Here is an 18,705-nt window from a genome sequence, read left to right on the forward strand (position 1 = left end):
AGCTAGAAATAAAATTAGCAGGGACTGGAGAACTCTAGGTTTATACTGTGTTTTATCTAGAAAAGATCTCTTTTAATTATGAAGAGTGATTCTGTGCAACCCAGGGGACAGTAGATGAAAAACCTATATGTGCTACATCTTTCTAGGATATTAGTCCTGTTCTGTGAAATTTCTCAAGAAAAATGTTAAGGATCACTGTAAGTAAGGCCAAGTCTTTAGAAATGAATCCCATTTGGCCTTTTTATTGAGCATTATTGTAGAAGTATGAATATTTGATGTCTTGCTTGAGACTTTAACATTACCTCACTATTAGATTACACATTTATATACATTTGAGTAACTTTGTTTAGCATTGTTGTTTTACAGCTGGAGAGGAGGTTACTGTTTATAAGCTTGAAGAGAGTTCACCAACCAGTCTAGATAAAAGCATGTCTTCCTGGTCCCAAAGGGGAATGGCTGCAATGCTTCAGGTCCTCTCTCCTGAAGAAATGGATGGGGGTCTGCGCAGAGCTTTGAAAGTAGTCTGTACGTGGTCAGAACATAGTGTCCTGGATCCTGGAGAAGTCTTCATAGTCAAATCCTTTCTTCCTGAAGTCGTGCAAACATGGCAGAAGGTTTTCCGTGGTGACACTGTATTGCAGCTTTGCCTAAGGGTAATTTCATGATATATGGTTGTATTATAAAATGTTTTGAACCTGCTTTCATTTTTTTACAGGGCACTAACAAATTTGCATAAATTAAAAATTACATGAATACAAGGACATCTAAACATGATATATAAACAAAAACATGCAGATATAACTGTCAAACTTTGCCTGTTGCCTTTATTTTTCCGGTCCTTTTGACACTGGAATATTTTGAAATTTATTTCTGAATCTCCATGTAGCCCGACGTGTGCAGTAATTGTTAAAAGTGAAATAAGGAATGTGTTGCCAACTGTTTTATCCTTTTCTTTTTCTATGCTATATTTATACATTTTTACAAGTCTTCATTTAAAAAGGTCGTTTGACTTAAACTGGAGGCTGTTTTAATTCATTTTAATTTTAAAGTAAAATGAAGCTACTTTCCTCTGGCTCTTTCAGCTTATATAATGTTTAATGTTAGATCACTACTGCAGCCAATTGGTGGCCCCCAAAGTGCCCTCTACACACATCACTGTTGAGACCTGTTAGTCACAAACCATGTGTATAGAGTTCACTATACACCGCTATTTGTATAAAATAAGTTATAGAATTTTCCAATATATTTTCTGTATCAAGTCTTCACTGTTCTAGATCTCTGCTTGCCATCCTTCAAAAAAACATGGTCAAACAGGTGCTTATTAGCATCATAGAGACTAATCAGAGCTGTGGGTTATAACGAGTCATGCACCTGTGTGACCATGGTCAAATTTCTGAAATCAGGAATCATAGAAGTATTCAATAGAAGGACAGCAAGCAGAGATCTAGGAAACCATGAAGAATTGATACAGAATATACACTCACCGGCCACTTTATTAGGTACACCTGTCCAACTGCTCGTTAACACATAATTTCTAATCAGCCAATCACATGGCGACAACTCGGTGCATTTAGGCATGTAGACATGGTCAAGACAATCTCCTGCAGTTCAAACCGAGCATCAGGTGATTTGAGTGCCTTTGAATGTGGCATGGTTGTTGGTGCCAGAAGGGCTGGTCTGAGTATTTCAGAAACTAGAAAAAGAAAAAACATCCAGTGAGCGGCAAGTCTGTGGGCGGAAATGCCTTGTTGATGCCAGAGGTCAGAGGAGAATGGGCAGACTGGTTCGAGCTGATAGAAAGGCAACAGTAACTCAAATCGCCACCCGTTACAACCAAGGTAGGCAGAAGAGCATCTCTGAATGCACAGTACGTCGAACTTTGAGGCAGATGGGCTACATCAGCAGAAGACCACACCGTGTGCCACTCCTTTCAGCTAAGAACAGGAAACTGAGGCTACAATTTGCACAAGCTCATCGAAATTGGACAGTAGAAGAAAAAAACGGATATTCGGATGGTAGGGTCAGAATTTGGCGTCAACAACATAAAAGCATGGATCCATCCTGCCTTGTATCAACGGTTCAGACTGGTGGTGGTGGTGTCATGGTGTGGGGAATAATTTCTTGGCACTCTTTGGGCCCCTTGGTACCAATTGAGCATCGTTGCAATGCCACAGCCTACCTGAGTATTGTTGCTGACCATATCCATCCCTTTATGACCACAATGTACCCAACATCTGATGGCTACTTTCAGCAGGATAATGCGCCATGTCATTAAGCTGGAATCATCTCAGACTGGTTTCTTGAACATGACAATGAGTTCACTGTACTCAAATGGCCTCCAAAGTCACCAGATCTCAATCAAATAGAGCATCTTTGGGATGTGGTGGAACGGGAGATTCGCATCATGGATGTGCTGCCAACAAATCTGCGGCAACTGTGTGATGCCATCATGTCAATATGGACCAAAATCTCTGAGGAATGCTTCCAGCACCTTGTTGAATCTATGCCTGGAAGAATTGAGGCAGTTCTGAAGGCAAAAGGGGGTCCAACCCGTTACTAGCATGGTGTACCTAATAAAGTGGCCGGTGAGTGTATATTGGAATATGGTATAATTTTTTTGTACATATAACATTAAATGTACAATAACAATTTATTTGCTGAAACGGAAATACCTCTTTAAGTCGGTGATTTGCTGCAGCAGTGACCTTCCTTTGGACAACACATCCCTCGTAAGAGACTAATGGAAGATGCACTGGACCAATGCTTGTAGAAAGGAGAGATTAAGTAAGTTTATTCTTCTAAAACAAAAGTTAAACAAAAAAATTGCATTTAAGTGAAGGCATATAAATTCCTTGTATATATCTTTCATCCACCTCTGGATACTGCCAAGAGAGTCATTAAGTAGCATTAAATACTTCTGTACCGATATGGTGTATATTTGAAATGCCATATGTAACTCAATTAAGACTCACCTTGATACTGTTATAGGAATAACTAGCGAATTCTTGTCCACACAGAAGATACAGTAGGGGATATGTATGATCTGTCTACGCTAGAACACTGGAGCAACTGAAACGTCATGTGCCACATTTATTTTTAGGCAGTTTTCCGACTGGTCTCAAAGAAAATTCTATATATTGGTGCCCAAAACTTGACCAAATAATAGGAGGTGCAAAGCTGTCTCCAGTGTTATACTATAGCAAATGAATCGTCAAGCATTAGACACCGTGATTAATCTGGTGCAGCAGATGACTGTCTAGTACTCTGTACTGAACGACAAATACATCTCCTCAGGGTCTTTAGTAGAGTCTGATTGCTGGTCACATGACACAGAAACTAGTAAGAAGATTGCCTGCACTACAATTTTATGTAACGACCTAAGGATCCTAAACAGGGTATCCCACCCACTCAAATAAACTCAGAATTACCTAATAGGAGAATTATATTTCTGATATATTTTTTAAACTTAACAACCCTTCTAATGAAATTTTTACTAGGGTCGAAAAGTAAGCACAATCCTTATGGTGACCTTGCCAATTAAGGCCGCCTTGCAGCCATTACGCTCCACTTGGGGATTCTGGGAAATATACAAATACATAGCCAAAAGAGGCAATCTTTTCCTTCTCCCTAACCAGAAAACGTATTTGCATATATATTTAAAGTATATTTAAAGTATAAAAGTATATTTATAAGTATAACAGGCCTCACTCTGATTCCCTCTTCTGGAATTATTGGAAGTCATCTTAGTAACCACAGTGGTGTTAAAATGTGTCATATCTGTTTTCTCTTCTACAAACACTGTGACCATTGTCTGTTCATGTGATTGATAACACTTTTGACCTAGCTGAAGGTGACCAAAAAAACAGTATAGCATCGCACCAGAAGAACAGGAAACCAGAGAGAGGGAAATAACTTTTTCCATTCCCCAGTTTCTGCCAACTAGAGGTTTTCCTGTTCTAATCAGAAAAAACCCTTTAAGACGCTTTAAATCTCAAATATAATGTCAACTTCTTTGTCTTTATTTTCTTATTTTTGATGGGTTTATCTTCCTTCTTGTTTCTTTTTGTGCTGAATTAATACAAAATGATTAATTTCTTTCTACTTGATGGTCTCAATGAATTGTATGTGCTGCAAATAGGCATCTATAAATATTTACTGCACTTGGTACAGAAAAAAAAACAGCAGTGGAATTTATAGATGCCTCATATTTCATGTCATATGGGTGCCCTGGTTTCCAGTCTCAACAAGTGGGAGCCCTAATTACGCTACTAATTGCTGTCATTCTATAGGGTGTTGCCAGCTGCTTTGCATACATTCCTTCTTTCCCAAGTTGAATCATGCATGCAGCTCCAACCTGTACAGTGCACCACAGGTACAGTCCCTGGGTCTATATCCAGGCAGGAAGTGATACAGGAATAGCAAGAGGATTCATCTAGACAAAAAAGACTGATGAAACAATTAAAGGTAATATACATGTTTTACATCATACAGGAAATTCAGCAACAGAGGGCTGCACAGAAGTTGATTTTCACCTTCAATCAATTGAAGCCACACAGTATTCCCTACACACCGAGGTAAATGTTTTATTCATTATCTTTGTAGTTAAAAGACTAAATTGTTATTTTTCTAATGCTTAAAGAGGACCTGTCACCAGGATTTACCCCACTAAACTACTAGCCAAAATCAATCAAGATTCTTAAATCATTTACACATGGGATGAGTCAAGTTTAGTAGTTGCAGGGGAAGTGTCACTTCTATAGTAAATGGAAATTTTCTTTTTCTGTCATATTAAAAAAAAAGTGTAGCGGTAGTTCAAAACCTATGATGTTTACTGGAAGTAGGATCAATGGTGTTCCATGAAGGGGTAAATTTACAAACCTGAAATCATTGGTTTTTTGGTGTACGTAGCAAATCGAGTTTAGGGATAGCTATGATTGGTTCTCTCAAACAACCAACATTTGAAAGACAATGGGGCAGATTTATTTACCCGTCCCTGCATGATGCCCAAGGTGCGTTCCCGACTCCAATGCACAGCTGCTGCAATTCACTACGAGCGTGTGCCCGATATCCTGCATCTGTCGCTTCCCCGATCAGGTCTGCTGGAGTTCACCACCTTCTTCCTGGTGCATGTAAGTGCTTAATCTTGCGACACAAATTCAAAGTTAAATTCCCATAGTTTGTCCTAATCAGACCGATGGACCGATGACCCGCCCCCCGGTTTCTGTCACATGAAAACCGTCGCCGATGCGCCAAAATCCGATCACGTGCAACACAATCCCCGCCGCAATCCCCGAAAAAGTCAGAAAACCTGACGAAAATGCGTCCGCTGGACCCTTAGTAAAAAAGCCCCAATGTGTATTACAAATTTGAATGTATTTTGTTGTTTCATCATAGATGCTGATGTCAATGACTTTTAAATTATATTTCACCATCTTTATTTTCATTTCTTTTGCCTTCAGGTTTCTTGAAGTTTTTTTGATCTATTGTCATTCTGCTAATCAATGGCTGACAATAGAAAAATATATAACAGGAGAATTCCGAAAGTACAATAACAACAATGGAGATGAAATCACCCCCACCACTTTACTGGAGGAAGCACTGCTGTCGTTTTCTCACTGGACCTATGAGTATACCCGGGGAGAACTACTTGTTCTTGACCTGCAAGGTAAGGTGGACATAAGAACAGAAGACATGTAGAGCACAGGGAAAGCCTTGAGAAACACAATTTAGGAAAATGAGATTGTTGTACTTTACTGGAGAATCATGTGAAGGTTATAATCAGAATTCACTAGTTTTTAATAGAGCAAATTAAATTTGTTATAACCCCAGATTCCTAAAAACCAATTTCTAGAACATTTAAATGTATTACCACTGACCACCTATATCTAGGTTTATTTTATGGTTGTCTTGCCATTTCTTTTGATATTCTGTCTGTGTCTTTTACTAGCAAGAACAAACAGAATGCCATGTATTTTAAAGGGAAAATTAATAGGCAAAAACTGGAAAGTAAGAGGGCAATATATTAATTTGTTCATATAAGATATAATACAATGGGTGGGATTTATCAGTAAGAAGAATACTTGCTCCAGTTTTTTGATCGTTTTAGGATTTTTTTGCACATCAGATTTATCCTAGTGGCTTAGACAGCATAATAAATGTTGGATGTGAGGTGTAAATGCAAGCACTGGATTCAATTCATTTTGTTAAAAAAAAATCACCAAAAAAAACCTCAAATTCTTTGCAGTCGAACTCGCGTAACTAGTGCTCCCCCCCCCCAATGTTTCTTTGAGTCACTTGCTTTATTGATTTATGCAGAATTTGTTCCTAGTACAGGACAGTAGTGCCAAGATAACTGTGCAGTACAGGCTGTCTCTGAGTTACGTACAAGTTAGGTTCTTTAGGTGTATGCTTAATAAAATTATGTGAATTATGTAAAATTATGTGCTTTCATGGGAACAAGGATTTTCCATAAAACTTCTTTACAGACACCTTAAGACTAAAGTAATATATCCAGAGAGCTTCACCAGTCTGTCTGTAACTAGGGGTCGTCTGTAAAATAGTCAACACATTTTTTAGCATATTATTGACCATTAGTCCCAGAGAATACTAACAATTGTATATTTTAATAACTAGAATTTAAATAATGTAGTTTTGATTATTATGTTTACTTATGCTAGTAAACCAAACATTTTATTATAAAAAAATCCCTATTGTTTAAATTGCATAGTCAGACAAAGTTTTAAATCCATTGACTTTCACATATAAAATTCCATACAGGATTTACCTCAAATATACAGCAGATGTCCCTGTCTCTCTTTAAAGGATTTCATACTATGGCAGCTTTATCAAGCTTTCCATATTTAAACCCACTGTGGCTTTTTCAATGATTCACTGTTCACAATCTCTCCTGCTAGCCATCTATTGTCTGTCAGGCTTTGTATCAGAACAACACAATTTAGTGACTGAGGACCAATGCGATGTATTTTTGTGATTTAAAATCTGTACATAAAATATATCAAAATGTAATGTGTTTCTTTCACAATATTTCATTTCACCACAGAAGCTCATTTATAGTTTGCATATATAATTGAATGAGCTTTTGAAGCTTTAAAAACAGTACATTTCCTAGAGGTTCTTTGTTTTGGCAAGGAATTCTGCAATAATATCTGAAATATTCACAGCACAGCGCCAATTCAACAGTGGATTATCAGGTAGTTCCTTCCCCCTGAATGACATCAGTTAGAATGAAAGGGCACTATGTGGCATGATAGATAGACAAACCTGATTGACTGACTGATCAAAATTGGCAAAAGTCGCTGGATAATAAATGGAGATTTTTATATATATAATATAATATAATATAATAGATAATCATTTTGTTCTTGCTTTGTCTACAGGTGTTGAAGAAAATCTTACAGACCCATCTGTTATTAAACCGGAAGACAAGCAGTAAGTTTAATCTCATTTTACAAACTGCCACTCAGAAAACACAAAAGCTGATGTGACATTCAATAGAGATTGTCTGTCCATCTGTGCTCATCATAAGGGGGTTTCTCTGCAGATTGCTAAATTTCACATGAGAGACGGTTTGTCTTAATCCACAGTTAAATGAGACATATATATATACATATATATATATAATAGCTTGAGAGCTTGAGTAATTGGAAACATTGTGTGTCTAATCACATAGAACATCTATGGTATATTTCCCTATTATCTAATAATTCAATACCACTGTCACATATATTAATTTAGTAAATGTGTAATTATTAGTTAATATTTGTCCTCTTCGTGCCACCATCCTGAGCTTTATCTTGAGCTTTTTATTTTGTGAACATTCTTTTATTTGCGGGAAAACAAGTTCTGTTCAGTGAACAGAAATCCACAGCCTCGTGGGAACTCTCGTCTGGTGTCTGAGGTATAGATATGTCTGTTCCCCGGGACCTCTTTGAGCTGGAGATGAGCTGTTGTTGTGTATATCAGTTTATTATTGTACTAATTAAGTAGTTTCCACTTGTGTTGCATGAAATCACAATGTTCCCCGGGAGTCTGCACTTTCTAGCTGCAGACAATGCTCATGTCAGGAATAAGAACAGTGGCTTCATGTGTAATAAGCCATTTTGGCCCAGAGTTTCCTGGACCATATGAGTTAAGTCATTAATAATATTTAGTAGTAGATTTACTATCTGATGTGAAACTAGTCATGTATTAGAATTTATGAAAGGGAGACTACATATTCAATATGAAAATGAGAATTTTGCATATAATGCACTTGAGAATTTGAGTCAGTGTCTCTTGACATTACATATTGGTTATTGAAATAGCTTATTTGTGGGGAAATTTCAGTTTTACACTTTGCATCCTCCAGTGGACGGTCAAATTTGGTACCTCTGAAGTGAAAATGTTCCCTATTTCCAGGGCCAGCACTGGGCAAACCCGGGCAAGTGCCTGGGCCCAGGGCTGTTGGGGAGCCCACATAAGGTTGAACATACGGAAACCATGGTGGTGAGGGGACTGTATCTAATGAATCCATAGTGGGTGATGGGTTCTTTATATAAAATAACCATGTGGGAGCTGTACGTAAAATAACCATGAGGGGGCTATACATAAAATAACCATGATATGGGTGTTTGGTATGATAAACTATGGAATATTTTAGGGAACAGGAGACTATAAGTTTCTGAATTTTTAATGCCGCCATGTGAGTTCACTGCAAAGTGCCCTACTGAGGCACTGTCGCCCAGGGGCCCACTGAAACCTGGATTCGACCCTGACTATTTCCCTTTAAAATCCCTTGATAGGTACAATTTCTAATATGGGAGGGGGGTTGAGTACACCTCAGTGTGTCTGTTAAGGGGTGACTATGCCAATTCATATAATATAGGTAGATTTATAGATTGTAGTTGATGATCCAGGCATTAGGGCCCAACAGACCAGCAAGAGATTTGTGTTCACCTCTGACTGCAACTTGAAGAGTTTAGATGAAGGGCAGTTTTCATGGGGAGAGGGGTAGTTAGGTCTGTGAGGATACATTATTAGTTGATGTGTACAGTTCAGGGGCTACAGTACATGCCAGTGTGTATCCATTTCTAGAACTGGCCTGAAGTGAATCATCTTATGAATATAACAAGAGAACACAAGTTCCAAGTGTCTCGTGACTAAAAAGTGTCTTCTGTTAGAAGCAGGCCTGAGGAGCTGAGGAGTCTGGACTGCTAAAGTACTAAGTACTCATTTTTGGCTATATACGTTTTGTGGAACCCTATAATGAAGTGTTTATTTACAAAATTAAAATACTTGTGGGTTTTTGATGTTGTTTTCCTCATCCTCCTTGTTACAGGTCTGCAAATGACCTAAAAACGCTCTATTTCACTTCAAAGCCTTTTTATATTTCATGACAAAAAAATTTGAACCACTGTGCTCTTTATCCTAAATGAATGGCATATATATGGCCCTAACTGGGTACAAACTCCTGGGCCCTGAACTGGTGTATTTGTAGAAAAATCATATCATCTGAAATGTATTACAAAAAATAAACTACCTCCCAAAATTCAAATGATGCTAATTTTCTTCTGTGCCCTTCAATTTCCTAAAACACCAGTCAATATCCACATAAGGCCATTATTAGATTTTTTGTTTCATACCCTTTTGTTAATTCTATAAAAAAAACTGTGGGCTGTGAATGATAACCTTGTTCCCAGACGCACTCTTTGAGGAGTGTAGCTGTGGTCACTATATTTTGGTCGCTATATTTTTGGGTCTTAGAAATACATAATGGAGCCTTAAAAAATAATTTAAACCAGCCTTCCAAAATTTAAATGGCCCTCCATCCCTTATGCAATTTATCTCAGCTTAGAATTGTCCTACATGCAGGGCTGGCTCCAGGTTTCAGTAGGACCCTGGGCCACATAGCCTCAGTGGGCCCCTTAGCAGTGAACTCATGTGGTGGCATTAAAAATGCAGGAAATGAATGAATTAATATACAGCTACTCCAGGAACTAACTGCTGCTCTTACATGTACGGCACAGAGCTGCTTACACTATATGAAGAGGAACCTAAGTGAACCTGGGTGAACCTAAGAGTTCAAATTACAAAAATACAAAAAAAAGTAAAAATTACAAACATGAGCCCCAAAATGCCCAATCTATTAAAACACAAAAAACTGTTATTCCCAGTTGTAAATGGAAAATAGCGCCCAAATGTCCGAAGCGCCAATTTTACGCCACTTTACATCACATAAAAAATTTTATAAAAAGCTATCAAAAGGTCACACAGTCTTCAAATGGTAGAAAAAATTGATGTCTTACACAGCTCCTTCAAGTTATTAGCGTCAAAAGATGGCAAAATTTAATTTGCACATTGTTTTAATTTTTCAAAATGTAATAAAACACAATAAAACCTATATAAATTTGGTGCATTCTTTTCTTACAACTTGCGGAAAACATTTTAATTTCACTTTCATGTCAATTTTGTATTATGGTTATTTTTATAAATCTTTAACGGAGTTTGAACTTCCCAAATTCTGGTTTAAGTGTAGTTTTAAAATTGGAGTAAATTATGGGGGAAGGATTAAGATTGCATGACTCACACACATTGGTTTGGCCAATCACAGCCGTGGCTAATAATTAGGGGTGTCAATTGCCGTCTTGCCAAAACATTGCCTATTAATGAAGTAATGCTTCCATAATGTGGACCTATTGCGATTGTTAATAAATAACTAATTTGGTTGGTATGAGTAGCAGTTTCTAAAATTTAGAAAATATTTTCAATATTTTTATAAACAAAAAGCAGTTAGAACCAAAATGTACCACTATCATGAAGTACAATGGTAGACATGACACTCCACTCCAAAAAAAAAGTTGTAATTTTTATGCATATTTTCTAAAAAATAAAAAAGTTGCAAAAAAAAAACTTAGATGCAAGATATATTTTACCTTCAAAAATAAATCAAACAAACCCAACTCATGAAAAAAACAACAAATGACCCCCAATATATATTTTTGGAATAAGTCCTTTAGAAAATGGTTCACTTCCAAAGGTCCAAAACAGTTTAATAAACCAAATCGGTAATAAAGTAAACGTAATTGTCAAAAGAAAGAAGGATTAAAATCGTCTTTCACCAATGTACTCATATAGGTAGCTGACAGATAAGTTTATCAAATACCGGTAACTCTCTGTAAAATATTGTCTCCTTACAGAGCTGAATCATCATGTAAAATACTTTTTGGGTATGGAAAGCTTACGCCTTTTCTCCTCATATATCTTTTGTATATTAGATGGTTTTCAGAAATATTGCTCACTAAAAGAGTAGAAAGCAGCAAAATGTGCAGAAAGCTTTGTTACTTTAAAGGGAACCTGTCATCAGAAATTGGCCTAATAAACCACTAACAGGATGTTGTCAAGCAGCTGAGCAGGCAGCTAGATGATGTTTCTTACATGGCCTGGTGTGGTGGCATCATACAGAAAACTTACTTTGAAGTTTGTTTTATGAAGTTAAGTAGACTGAGAGTTTAATACTGAAGTCAAGCTTTCCCTGGTGTACAACGCTCCTTTACTGTAATTGATGATCTTGCATCCAGGGACATCATTGATCAGATCTCCTGAAGTCCGGGACATTAAGTTAATCACATGGTAGTAGGTGTTAGAGTCAGGTTGAGCTTGACTTCAGTGTTCTATCCGCATCCATGACTTTATACATCTTACATACATCTCACTTCAAAGATGGGATAATAAGATGATACCACAAGCTTGGCAATGAAAGAAGCATGATCTAGAAGCTGTTCAACTGCTTCACAACATACTGGTAGTGGATTATTATGCCAATTTCTGATGACATGTTCCTTTTAATGTAATCTATCAAGCAAAAAGTATGCGTTATGTATTCATACCATTAGGTATGGCGTTAGCAGCAGCAGCAGCATAGCAGTAAACGTTTAGTTCAGGTTTGCAGCTCTTTCAAGTGCCATGACTGGGTCTGCTTTGAGTGACAACTGTAGTATCCAACCAGAATCCTGTTAAAGCTCTTACTCGTAGCAGTGTGGAGAGCCTGCAGTGAGAAGAGCAGAAAGCTCTAAAAGACCTGCCAAGAGCTCTGTTCACCCAGATTATAACTGCTGCTAATAATATAAGCAATGATATGGTTACACAGCTCTCCTGATTTACCTAATAGGGTTAAGCAGACCCAAACTGAAATGTTCAAGTCTGTGCTAAACATTGTGGGTTTGGGTTCCTGAACCCTGACTTCAGCTAGAAGTCCACTCAGCCCTACTACCTAACACTGTCTGCAGCTTTGTATGGGCAAAATGCAATAAAATATATTACAAAGTCTCCAATAATGAGCTGCATCATTCATTTCTGAAATAAAATGGTTACGTTAGGCTTTAACATCTTTAACCCTTGCAATTATATATAATACTTTTATGTGTACATTTTTACTGCAGCATTCTGCATCATAGTTACACTTCCACTTGATCACAAATAATCATTTTATACCAGAACCATCAGTGAGTATTTTTCGTATCTCTTAAATGTCTTGGAATGACAGCTCAGAGAAAATCCCCCCTTACCCATAGCTAGGATTTACAGCTTTTCTGTAAGTTTCACAACTTAACTAGAATCCATGGTGTAAGTACACAAAGTTTCTGCGTTTTTTCAGAGGGATTTGCTGATCACCATGACATTTTCCACTTTCTGTATAGGTCAAGAGGTATGGTGTTTGGACCAGCCAATTTAGGAGAAGATGCACTTACAAACTATGTTTCCAAACACTGCTGCAACTCCTGCTGTCGGAAACTCAAACTTCCTGGTATGTATTACACACGCTTTATTATACCGTCAGTCAACTTTTTTTTTTTTCTAATGTTGTTTAAATGTAGAACTTGTGCCTAATTTCCAGTGCAGTGCTGACATTCTGCTTTCAAGATTATAAAAATATTCTGAGAGGAGTTTAGGAAAGGATTTACTTAAGAGCTGCTCAGAGAAGAGATTAAACAGCATTGACACTTTTACATTAAATGAGGCACATGATGAGACAGTCTTTCATTGCTGCTGAGTCTATTAAGTACAGCTGCTGCGCGCCTACCTCTCTGCCCTTGGCTTGTCAATCATTTCAAAGGAGAGGAATAGCACCGATACTGCCATAACCAGCCATGCAACGCAAAATTATATTAAAGTGACCCCTACCGTGTCAGAAGGGTGCGCACGGTGTTAACAATTCCGTAATTAAACTCTTTATCCCCATCTCTTACTTTAAGTCTTTGCTTTCCTCCAGAGTTTTGCAAGGATCATGTGGATCTTATATTCAGTTTATCTATGGTGAGGCAGAGTCATGCAGTCCCACCTTTTCATTAGAAATGCTTGTTAACCTCAAGGGCATTTGCTGTATGTTTTCAGAGTTGTAATTGCAGACAGTTTGATGTGCGGCTAAAAAAAATCTATTTTTTTGTCGTGCTTTATCTTTTGTATTATACTTCTCTGAAGTGATGCTACCGAGGGCAACATTCATAATACCCTGCTCATTTCTTATACATTTGGATAAAGCCAACTATTCCGTTATTCACTAACAATAAGTAGAGCCATTCACTGGAGAACAAATTTAGTCATTAGAGTATATTTTGCTCTTGTTATGATGTTGTCATTAATGCATACACTTAGTACAAACTAAATGAGATTTCTGTTTACAGTAATTGTGTACAGTCTTAAAAGCAATTGTGTGAAATTCAATAGTTCCATTTAGTTTTATTATAATGCCCCCGCCCTCTCCCAAAAAGTACATCCTGAATTAGATTGTAAAAAATAGTACAAAACATATTCACATAATTTTTCTTTTTCTTTGCTGCCTGTATGGCAGCACAAAAAACAGCATTAGTATATTTAATATAGGTATATAGAAAAAATGTTTCATGCAGCTGTAACTATGCCAAAAAGAGTAAAAAGCTTTCCAAACTAAAGATTGATGATGATTGGTCTGAAGAACTTTATCAATAATGTTTTCCTACAAGCAGAATTCAGATAGCATTAAAGGAAATCTACCACCACGGATCTACCTATTAAGGTAGATCCGGAGGTAGGTTCATCTAACGTATGTAAGGATAGCCCTTTTTAGGGCTAATCTTTTGCTCTCTATCTTTTATAATCTTTCCTGAACCCCCCCCCCCTGCTGACACAATGACCCCCCGCTGACACACTGACCCCCCTTCTCCCCCTGTATACACAGTGACCCCATCCCTCCGCCCGCGGACACACTGACCCCCCCCTCTCCCCCTGTATACACACTGACCCCATCCCTCCCCCCATCCCTCCTGTCCTGGTTCCCCCGGCGCAGCACCTGCAGCTGTCTTCGGCCTGGGCCTCCCGTACGCGCCGGCTCTGAAGCCGGCACACGTGACCCGATGACGTCATCATGTGCGCCGGCTTCAGAGCAGTCGCATACCCTGCGGAGCGCCGCATCGTGGGAACCGGGACAGGTGAGTTTTAGATTCTGCCTCTATGCTGCGCTCCCGACCAGCGCAGCAAAGAGGCATAAAAATTATCGATCCGGATGGTGATCAATTGTACCAGTGTCTCATAGAGACACTGATACAATTGATCCGGGGGCCCGAGTGGGCCCCTCCAGTACCCCGGGGCCCGGCACTTGCCCGGGTTGGCCGGGTGCTGGCGCCGGGCCTGGTTACAGGACTCCAGCCTTATCAGCCGGGTCCTGCCTGGTGTAGAATTGATCTGTAATTGGTACCATAACCTGACACCGGCTATATAGGTGTGTGAATGGCCCATTCTGCAGCCCTCCCCACCTGCTTCACATGGGGGTGATTTTTGAAGGGGATTGGTGTACCAGGCATGAAAAATGCCTCCATATACCTTCCATATAGGAGGTAACTGTTTTTTCAGGGTCACTGAGACCCCCAGCAATCCAGATCATCTCTAGATGAATGAACCATTTGACATGTCTATGTGTTCTAGTTGTTTATTAATTATGATGGTATTAATTCTTTTAACTGTAACCTTTGTGTCTTTGGATTAGTGGACCTAACCATTTAACAAACTTTTTAGAAATAGGTAGTCAAGTGGGTGTACACAATGAGAAACATTGTTTCTGGGCATTGTATAGCTTGTTTTTTTTAGCAACTTTAAATCTTTGTTTGCAACCATTAGAAGTTGGGGGGGGGGGAATTAATAAGGACTTGCACTCCAGTTGTTTGGCATACAAGCCCACATAATTATTTGCGATACGCCAGTAATTGCAGTTAATTCCCCATTTACGCTACCTCTACAACAAGTAGGTGTTTAGGGTTATGAAGGGACGTCCCCCGGTGCTGTGCATTTCTGCCCTGCCACTGAGCACTCACTTTAGCCTGCAAATGTTCAGTACTGGTTGTTGTGCAATTGAACACCAACACAATCTGCCCCACCAGTGTGGAAGTGGGGCCGTAATCTTAAATATGATAAATTCCTTCCATAGATTTAGTGTCGGACTGGATTGCCTAGGGCCCATTGGTAAAATATTTTAATGGGGCCCATCTCTGTACACACTGGCTTGCCTTGTAGCCATTGCGTTGGACTGTTTTGGTCTTAGCAGGCCCATCTGTAACCTGCTGAGAAGTCTTTGCCTTTAAGTTAGGGCCTCATGGCTCTGTGACTTGGCAATATGAACCTATTAAATATGGCCTAGGGGCCCACTGGTGAATCCACCTGTTCATCTGTGGGCCATTCTGAGCCTGCATAGCTTCTTTGTAATCAGACATCTCAGTAAGTTTCTGTCAATCTTATTGGAAAGATGGAATTTAGCAGAGATTCCAGCATGAAAAGATTAGAATTGGGAAAAGAAAACGAATTGGGAAAGAAAGAGAAATGGAGGCTTATAAGAGCCACAGAAGGTGGGAAATTGTCCTGTCACTAGTACAGGTGGTCCCCGGCTTAAGGACACCCGACTTACAGACGACCTTTACAGATGTACTCCTCAGCCCACTGTGACCTTTGGTGAAGTTTTCTGGATGCTTTACTTTAGTCCCCGGCTTCAATGATCTGTAAGGTGTCTGTAATGAAGTTTTATTGGAAATTTTATTTGGAACAACAATTATAAACATGATCAAATATACCTATTCTAACTTATATACAAATCAACTTAAGACCAATCCTAAAGAACATTTCTTATTTGCAGCCCAAAGACTACCTGTAGTGCTAATTCAAGCAAAGCTAGTTAGTAGCCATCTAATGTTGCTGAGTTTTATTAATCCCGCTATTTATATATTGATACAATTTTTAAGTTCTTAATTTATCATTTATTTTGAAGCCTGTCTACCATTTGTGTAACAGCTATGTGATCTTGTGACTGTTTGTAGGGAACTATATGCCCAGCATCACTTCTCATAAGCTATAACTCACACATCATATGCACATTATATGACTGTATATCCTTAGTGGCATTATATATTCACAACTTTGCCAGTGTTCATTTATTTTATTCAGTAAATATTTCTAATACAGTTGGGTTTTTTTCTATATGCTCCTTTACCTCTAAAGATCAAGAGAAATGTAAAAGGAGCAGAGTTAGTCTATTCCTGAATGTCCGCTCCTATCCATTGTATGATATGTCATTATTTTCTCTGCTCTCTCAAACATTTGATCTTCTTCACCTACAGATTTGAAAAGAAATGACTACTCACCTGGGAGGATCAATCTAGGGTTTGAAATTGGAGAAGCAGACACAGATGAAGATATTCTGGAACATAATACAAAACTGTAGAACAACATTCCACAAAAGCAACAAAAAAATTCTTTACATTTCATGCTGTAGTGTGATATTTGTCGACGGGCACCATCATATAAGATATAGGAAGCATTGTCACTTTATCATACATGTTATGCAAACCATCAATCATGTCCTACCCATAGACCTTCATTCATCTGTGAACAAATCTTATTTTTGCAGATATATATTTATGAGGTTTATATTTTACAAAAAAAAAATCTGTTTTAAATATCATGTATTTTAGATGAATTTGTCTCTGTGCAAATATTTTTGTAGCATGTGAGGCATATACTAAAAAATGCATATTTAATGAGCAAAGATGTATTTGTTCATCTTGTAACCGTTTGTACTATTTTTATGAACTGTCTATCATCTGGGTCCATTACTTTATTCTGAGGCATAAATTATTGTATGTCCAGCAGCTTTAAGTTTAACTGTACACTGTGCAACCCTTCCAGTAAAACATATCCCGGTCTAAGTGTTTCTTTATTGTAGGTAGGTAGTTTTCTGGAATCCCACTGATTTTTCTAAATTAAGTAGTTGTATCACTATGTGGAACAATGATGATCCTTCATAGTTCTTCCTTTTACAGTATCACTTCTATCTAGGTACTATGCAAGTCTTTACTTCAATGTTAATAAAAAAGCAAGATTCCTATCAGTTTTCATAATGAAGGAAAAAATACCAGTCAAATAATAGCAATCTGATATTCTATATGTAACTATGTTTATATTCACTATATTTCCCTCCATGTACTGTAGTAGAACATCAGCACTTCATTGATATCAAGAACACCATTAGTATGTAGACGCTGTTGCTCCCGCCTCCATAGGCATGGTATAAACAAATGATTCCCATATTCTATAAATTGTCTGTATGTCCTGTGGACAGTGGTGGGATCTGACATCAAATGTCTAGAATGCATATCTAGGTAACTTTGTATTCGGTGGTTCCGACAGGGCTTTGACCAGTCTTCCTGCAGGCTTGCATTAGACTGCCTAAGCAAGTTATCCTCCTCCCCAAAGAGGGGGTCTGCCTCTTGGGACTATAAACCCTCCTCGCCCATCTCATTGTTTTCCTGTGACTGGTGGGAATCTCAGAGGGTTCCAACTCTTTGGATAAGCTCATTGGAGCAAGGGCGGACCGGCTTACTGGTTACTGGAAAAGAGATTTTTGAAATATGTTTTGAGGTTTACAGCATTTCTTGGTTCATACTCTGGCCCCATTATAGCTAATCAAAATACACTGCCAAAGTTGCCAAATGCTTCTTCAAACTTTTATTCAACTGTGCTTTATAATTGCTTAAGTTTCCCTGTAAAAGAAAATAGATAAGTTTATTAGCTACTTAAGTGTACTTCAGACAACTGTTTAACAATCCTACTACTACAGCTCCAATATAGTTTTTTAATATATTTTTTTTTTATTTTGAGCTATTTTTATGTCAGAAATGCTAAGAATTGCTGCTATAGCATTAACTAAAAAGGTCACGTGTAGTTTTATTAGACAATTATGTTCATTGTATTTTGCCTTAGGCAGTTTTAGCTTAGTTTATACATTTGTCGAGAATAAAACAATCATGCCAACTCTGTATTTCATACATGGATGATTAATGTAAATGTTGAACATTCCAAACATATCCTTTTGATTATTTATTTTTGTTGTAATAAAATTTGGATCTTTAACTTTAATTTTTCATATTTATGTTGAACTGTGGCATTATTTAATAGTTGCACTTACAAAAACTTGGCGTTGACCCTTGCCCATCGGAGACAGTTTGGGACTTGTTTTAGACCTGTTTGAGTTTTAGACATTTTTAGAATGCAGTTAAACTTTCTAGAATGTTTACATTTTCTGCTTTTCAGACAATTATAGCACCCAAACTATGTATGCAATATTTAACACGTGTTTTTTGGAAAAAATGAGAAGACTTACAAGAAATTTCCCAAATTTTAAACACCTTC

At 37.9% G+C, this 18,705-nt stretch overlaps 1 protein-coding gene across 1 annotated transcript in view; it reads left to right on the forward strand.

The window, feature by feature from the left end:
- TRPM6 (transient receptor potential cation channel subfamily M member 6) overlaps positions 1 to 18,432 on the forward strand; it is a 127,695-nt gene extending 109,263 nt beyond the window's left edge. The window contains exons 34-39 of the mRNA XM_072150941.1: positions 367 to 653; positions 4,492 to 4,574; positions 5,460 to 5,665; positions 7,398 to 7,449; positions 12,696 to 12,802; positions 16,635 to 18,432. Of these exons, the coding sequence (XP_072007042.1) occupies positions 367 to 653; positions 4,492 to 4,574; positions 5,460 to 5,665; positions 7,398 to 7,449; positions 12,696 to 12,802; positions 16,635 to 16,738 (839 nt within the window). The 3' untranslated portion in view covers positions 16,739 to 18,432. The remainder of the gene's footprint in view (positions 1 to 366; positions 654 to 4,491; positions 4,575 to 5,459; positions 5,666 to 7,397; positions 7,450 to 12,695; positions 12,803 to 16,634) is intronic.
- The last annotated feature ends 273 nt before the right edge of the window (positions 18,433 to 18,705 follow it).

Source organism: Engystomops pustulosus, chromosome 1 (genome assembly GCF_040894005.1).
Source record: "Engystomops pustulosus chromosome 1, aEngPut4.maternal, whole genome shotgun sequence".
NCBI classification, from domain to species: domain Eukaryota; kingdom Metazoa; phylum Chordata; class Amphibia; order Anura; family Leptodactylidae; genus Engystomops; species Engystomops pustulosus.